Source organism: Dreissena polymorpha, chromosome 6 (assembly GCF_020536995.1).
Source record: "Dreissena polymorpha isolate Duluth1 chromosome 6, UMN_Dpol_1.0, whole genome shotgun sequence".
Taxonomy (NCBI): Eukaryota; Metazoa; Mollusca; class Bivalvia; order Myida; family Dreissenidae; genus Dreissena; species Dreissena polymorpha.
In genome coordinates, this window is record NC_068360.1 from 68756271 (window position 1) to 68763212 (window position 6942).

The 6942-nt window shown below is 36.3% G+C and overlaps 1 protein-coding gene across 1 annotated transcript in view; it reads right to left on the minus strand.

The window, feature by feature from the left end:
• The window catches only part of LOC127836576 (translationally-controlled tumor protein homolog), a 36029-nt gene extending 29270 nt beyond the window's left edge, over positions 1 to 6759 (minus strand). The window contains exon 1 of the mRNA XM_052363235.1: positions 6596 to 6759. Coding sequence (XP_052219195.1) covers positions 6596 to 6623 — 28 coding nt within the window. The 5' untranslated portion in view covers positions 6624 to 6759. The remainder of the gene's footprint in view (positions 1 to 6595) is intronic.
• Positions 6760 to 6942: the final 183 nt, after the last annotated feature.

Genomic DNA, 6942 nt, shown 5'->3' on the forward strand with positions numbered 1-6942 from the left:
TAAACGTATATACACTGTAGATGTATGTCTACTTATGTACATATTGTTAAGCTTGATACTGTGTGTGATTATGAAATAAATATTAAAATAACAGTGTATAGATGTACAGTACACTCCACGCGTTTTCCCCAATTTCCCTCCATACTCCGCGGGTTTCGACCTGGAGGGAGATTAAGAAAATCCCGCTATACGCGGCGTTTGCATGATTTTGGACGCGGCGGTTAACGATCGGCAAAACTGATAAACCGACGCGGCGGCCCTCCGCGTTGGCAACGCGGGTGAAACTCCGCGTTTTACGAGATAACGATCAATTTAATTTTGTTGATTCCTGATTTTCAAATAAAAAAACATTTATTACAAGTACATACATGTACATGTAGTATAATATTTACAATAAAAAAAAAACAACCAAGATAGATCGATCCCGACGTGGTTGTAGAAGTAGTTGTTGTTGTATAGAAAACTCGTTGATTTACGACACACAAAACGTCGTCTTTTAACTAATACTTACCAATTAATATAAACACAGTTTGCAACATTGTTTTTATTTTGATAATTTAATCCAAAGTTTTCATGTTAGCAGGTGATTTTCTATACTGAACATGTATACAAATGACCAAGGACCTTAAAAATCTCGCAAATCTGTGTGAATTGACAGTTTGACGTAGTCAAAGAAAAGCCGCTTCCTGTCTAAAGGCATTACTTACTCAAGTAAACATGTTCAACGAATGCATAAGGAATGGTTTTAATTGGCGGAACAAAGTCAATTCTCTGCTCGCTAATGCATTGATTTTCTCTTTGTTTGTAGTTTATTCCATTGATTGCTAAAAGGTGGTAACTATTGAGTTGATAATTGCATTTAATATTCACAGTTGTATTCTTGTTGCGTCGACATTCTAAGCAATGTTTACCAGTAATTATGGACCAAATCGGCAGAGTGACATTCACACATGTTAATCCCTTTTGTCAAAACACCGCAGACAGCAGTCTACACAATAGGTCAGTAGACAAGCTTTGCATGTTTTCATAACGTCAAACACTTTAAATCCAGTTCCGCCCAGATGTCTTCTTTAATCCGTTTACAGTACAATTAGTGTTAAAATAATTACTCTACTAAAATACCGTAACGTTAAAGATTCGGCGTGTTCGATTTGAAATTATTTTAGAGGAAATATCAACTTATTCGCGATATAATTTCGTTAATAAATACCAAAGAAACTTTTAACCGAAATCAACAAAATTCAATGTTCTCTGCGCTACAAAGTTTGTAGCAAAAAATCAATACACGCACGCTTTGCAGGAGTATACATTGTACCTTGACCTTGTACATTGCAGCATAATTTTCGCGCGCTTTTGTCGGGAAATCTAATGATAACTGTATATTGGAAGCATTTGTAAACGTCGTGTTAACAATTAAAAAATCGTAGTGTGTTTCGGATTACTAATTATTATTCTCATTTGAAATTTTTACGGAACATTTATTCTTGTGTCATATGTGTTATGATTTAAATATTAATTTGTCAAATGTATTTTATTAGACTATTTCATATTGTAGACGTACCTGTGAATTAAAAAACATAATTTTTATACGTATTAATTTTCTATACAATTATCTTTTTTATACATGTACTACAGTATTTAAACAATTTATTATAACAATGTTTTTATTTTTTGGCATGCCCAGTAGCACACTGCTAACGCGGCGTTGCGCGGCGATCACTGATAAGAACGGAAAGTGTCTGCATTTACCGACTAGCCTAAAGTAATACACGCCGCGGGAATTAGCGAACGCGGCGTAACACCGAGCGTTTTATCGAGTTCACCTCGCTCTTCCAACGCCGCGTGAACACTCGCTAGCAGAAAAAACCCGCGGAGGGAGCGCGTTTTTTGGGGAAAACGCGTGGAGTGTACTGTATGTCTCCTAGTGTACATATTGTAAAGCTTTGATGTGTGTAAATATTGAAATACATATTAAAATAAAAGCATATAGAACCCGTCCCTTGCCGTTGTCTATCCGTATGGTCGTTCGTAAGTGGGAGACAGTTGACTGAGAGAGACGTATAAGAGTGTTGAGTGCTTAAGGCTGTCTGTATTAAAGACTTTGTTGACTAAAGAGATGGGTGAAAGTGTGTTATGCGTTAGGGAAGGTTGCGTTTTAAAGAATTGTTCTGTATGTGAGTGTGATCTTTGTCAGTGTTGTTCGAGTTGCTGTGCAAAATACGGATGTGTTGGTGTTTTGGAGATTTTTCATTTGATTATTGTCACTGATTAAAATGTTATGATAAACAAACAAGAATAACAAGCGAATAATATATATATACTATCATTTCCCCAGGAATTTGGTCAGGCACTGCGGCAGGCTGTTGGTGTCGAATTCTTTATATACTTTCTAAATGTTATAAATCAAAATCCACACTACTTTGGAGCTACCAAATCACAACATTTCTGTTAATATTGATGTATTTGTCCTCAGTTCATTTAGTTCAATTCATATATTATAATATAAAATAACAACCAAAATAAACAGAAAGCAAAAAAAATATTGAAAAGCTTTCTGTGACCCATGGAAAATCTTGCTTCTTGCTTCATCATCACTGCCATCATGGAGATCCTCTTTGTCAGAAACCATATCCTGTCAAACAAGCAACCTTATAGTTATTTTCCAGAAGTTTACTTGACAAGTGAAGGCATAGATCATAAGATGGCATACTTTTATCATACATGTTGACTTTTTTCTAATGTTGTGTTTTTAAGCATTGCTTATTAAACTCTGTCTTACAGAAGTAGCTTCTCCTTCATTACTGATTTTTAACAACTTTTCTTGAAATTCACGTTTCCGTGATTTTTCATAGTCATTTGTTGACTTACAATCAGTAGTGGGCAGTTTCTTGCCAGGCTTCGCTTTAGGTACGTTTTTAAGCATTATGCAGCCTTATGCGCGTAGGTACTTACAACTTTTGAAATAAACACACACACAAGGTTACAAAGTAAAACGATGTTTATCCCGGAAATGCAAGCCGCTGACGACGATCGGTTTCCTTCAGCAGTAAACACATCAGCATGACGTATGCCAATAGTAAATAACCAGTTTAAATTGTTCACCACGTGGCCTGGGTTACGACTCGAAAATGACCGTTGAATGTATGGACCAATCGGAATGCATTTAAATCTCGTATTTTAGGCGAAGTTGAACGAAGTTCTGTCGGAAATCTCCGGGAAGTACTCACAAAATAATGACGTTTGTCACACTTAAAAATGTTAACAATATGAATACACGGAATTTCTACTGGCCCGACGGGCGTACGATATGCAATTTTAATAGGCCCGAGCTATAATTTACACGCCCAGGCCACCGGCGGTGCGCTTATTTCGCAGACTGATATAAGCCTACGGCTTTAGATGTAATGGAGCTACAATAAATAGGTTTAAACTATTAAAATAGAACAAACAAACAATTTGAGCATATCTTTAATTGCTCTTAATCCACATGTACCGTAGTGTTTTATCCAGGCCGTTTTAGCGTTGCGCGGCGCCACGCCGCTTTTTTGAAGCGCCTCGCTGCCCCATACAAAGCAAATCAGCGCCACGTTGCCCTTTTCAAAGGCCGCCGCCCTGTTTTCCGCTGTGCGCGACCTTCTTCATAACATCTTAATTGCCTCTTAACCAAGCTTCTAAGACGACTATTATCAGCGAAGATTCGCGCGGTTGTGAATTCGTCATGCGTGAATAACCATGTGTCAATATCAATCGATAATTTCAGTGGCTTTGTAACACTAATCGGTCCGGATACAATCGTGCACAGTTACTTAGGAGACTTGATGAAAACCTCGATGTTATTCACGTGGAAATTGTGCATTTCATGCATAATTCAGTTATATCAAAACATTTATTTTTACGCGTAATTAAATTTAAAAAAAACATCAGTTGTATCTGTAAAATATTGATTTGATTCCAATTTAATGCAAAACAGTTTTAAGTTAATAAAAATTAATTCACAGGGCTTGCACTAAGCGGCGTACGGCCGTATATTACGCCCGATAATTGTTTCCATACGCCGATTACAAAACCCCATGACATCCACTGTGCTTCCTGAAAATTGGCCATACGCCGAAAATAGCAACCCGTGACATATTAAAGCTGTCGATTAAAATAACGCTCCGCCTCCTATCCAATACAATTGGCGCAGGCTCACAGTAGATGTGTGTTGATGAATTGACATGACGCCATATCAGTGATCGCTCCGCCCACTTAATCACGTGGCTCAGCGGGAAGAAAACCTAGACAAGCTAACACCAAAATGGCTTCTTTGCCTATAGACTGCATACAGATTTACGCGATATTCCGGATGATTTTATGGACTTGTTAAACACCATATTACACTTGTAAAGGGGTTGATGCCATTAAGTTATTCTACAAATGCAAAAAATATACGATTAAAGAGAACATCAGCTATTTATAACGGGTAAATCGGTACATTAAACACGCTCTCAAACGCTTGCGCGCTTACCGAAATCGAACACGTTATTACGTGTAATGATGGTATTAGCAATAAATTAACACTTCACCGGTATTTACCCGTGTTATTAACAAAATTATTACCGAAACATTCCCCCTACCCGTGCCTTTGACACGAAATAGCGCTTTATAACTGGGAATTTGGTGAAGTCTTACGCGCTTTCTGACGCCGGGTGGGTACCTCAATCCCACATGTTATTGCGTATAAAAATGATATTAATCATATTAAACATTGCTTATGGGACATTTATCAATCACTATAATTTAAAGCGCAAAAACAACACAGTAAGAACTTTCTGACTATTCAACAAAGTGTTAGTGTTTGTGAATCTCCATTTAAGATGCATACAAAGGACTGTTTGTGCAATGTGTGTAACATTTTAAATATAAATAATTGTTTAAGTGGGTAACTCATTTAACAGTATTCTAAGACTTCTTTGAAAAGCTATAGTTTGTATAAGATAAATATCCTATGGTGTTTAATCTTGTTTTTTGTTACTTCATGAAAATATAAAACACATAATAAAATATACATTCTGGATTTTGTTGGTTTAATTATTCAACAATAAATCTCAAAACTATACATACAATGTTTGTGTGTAACAAAGCTTGTTATTAAGTCACTATACAGATATATTTGTGCCCTTTTTATGGATGTCGCGCGCTAAAGTTCCCTTTTTTGAAATTTTGCACCACGCCCCTTTTCCTTCCTGTATAAAACACTATGTACCGGTAATAATAGATCATTATCGGCCATTATTAGGGGACAAACACCATTATTGATCACCATGAACGACCCGTAAATCGTTCATACATGTTATCTAAGCCCCTTATACACACACCGCTGATAAGAGCGTGCATGTTTTGATTGAACATTGGCCGAATGCAGACAGCAAGAGCTTGTGAGAATTTCAAGTGCACGCATTTTAGCCCGCTGGGCTAAAATCGCCTGGGGAAATCATAATTCTTATAATTTATGCATTACACTTTTGTTATTTTCTATTTAGTATATGGCTAAAAGCAATTGTATGCTTTAGAGCTAATACATGTTGCTGCTGTAGATGTTGTATTATAATTCCCTTACGGCAGATCTGACCGCTATTCATATAAAATTAACAATAACATAAGTATTAAGAAAATTAGAACAAATTATATATAAAATTTCTGTAAATTTAAAACAAATATTTAATATTTGAAAATAACCTTTCTTAAAAACATAAATTGCATGTTCAGAGAAAAGCATAGGTAAACCATTTATTGGTACATGTTGTTGTAAACACACCGCGTGCATTCCTTTAATTTTTCTTTTGGTTAATAAAAACTGTTCAATATGCAAACAAGTTGACATTTACATTTACGCTCGACGTGTTTGAAACTTTGATTAAAATCTTTCTTCTGCGAGCACACCACATCATGCAAGTTATCTTAATTTGCTCATTATAGATATATTGACGATCTATTTGTGTTAATTCATGCCAGAAAATAGTTTATGTTGCTAATTTTACCAATAAATCCCCGCCGGGATTTCAGGCAGCGATTTTGCTATGGTTAATCGCGAAACCAGTTGCAGCTCCCAGGACCCGGAGGGTCAATAGCTGGGAGTTGGATTATTGCAACTAATTTAGAAGACTGGAGCTGAAAAGTTTCGTTTTGCAGACTGATTCGGTGGTATTAATATTGTTTCACTTTTGAGGGAAAGAAGGTGGGCCCCACCTCTATATGAATCAGATGGGAATTATAAGGAAGAAGTGTACTGTTGTGACATTTTTGTACAGTTTGACAATGTTGATGGTCCCTGTCATTCATCTGTCAATGTCTTGCTTTGGCAGTATTCTCTTATCTTAAGTAGCGCACAGATAATGTAAACAATATATCAACTCATTGATTGTTGCTTAATGCATGGTTGATGACGAAAAGTATAGTGGAGGACAATCATTGATTGAAATATGCATTCGTATTGCAATAAACTAATAACTTGTTTAACTCACCGGTAATATTTTTTCTAATATTGACATTATAAAAAAAGAACCGTAAAAATGAACGTAATGTGGTCAAACAGTCATTTCTTTTTCATACTTACTTGAAATAATATCGTGGTAAATAATCATGACTGCAGATTTCAACCGATACAAACAGCCGAAAATACGCTAGCTGTCTGTCTGTCAATTCACACCGGAAAAAGGAAGCTGGATCTGTTTACGAAAACGCATGCCCACAAGCTGTTGGTTACAAGGCACTAACGTTAACCGATGGTTCTGGTTACAATATACTAAATACTCTCTAAAAAAGTATCATAGTTGACTCGAAGGCATTTTTTGCATCTTAAACTATTGTTCGGGTTTTATCTTCCGGAGATAATGGTAGGGCATAAATAGGTGTTCACGACCGAATCCCTGAAATATGATAAACTTGGAGACTTTAGTAAAG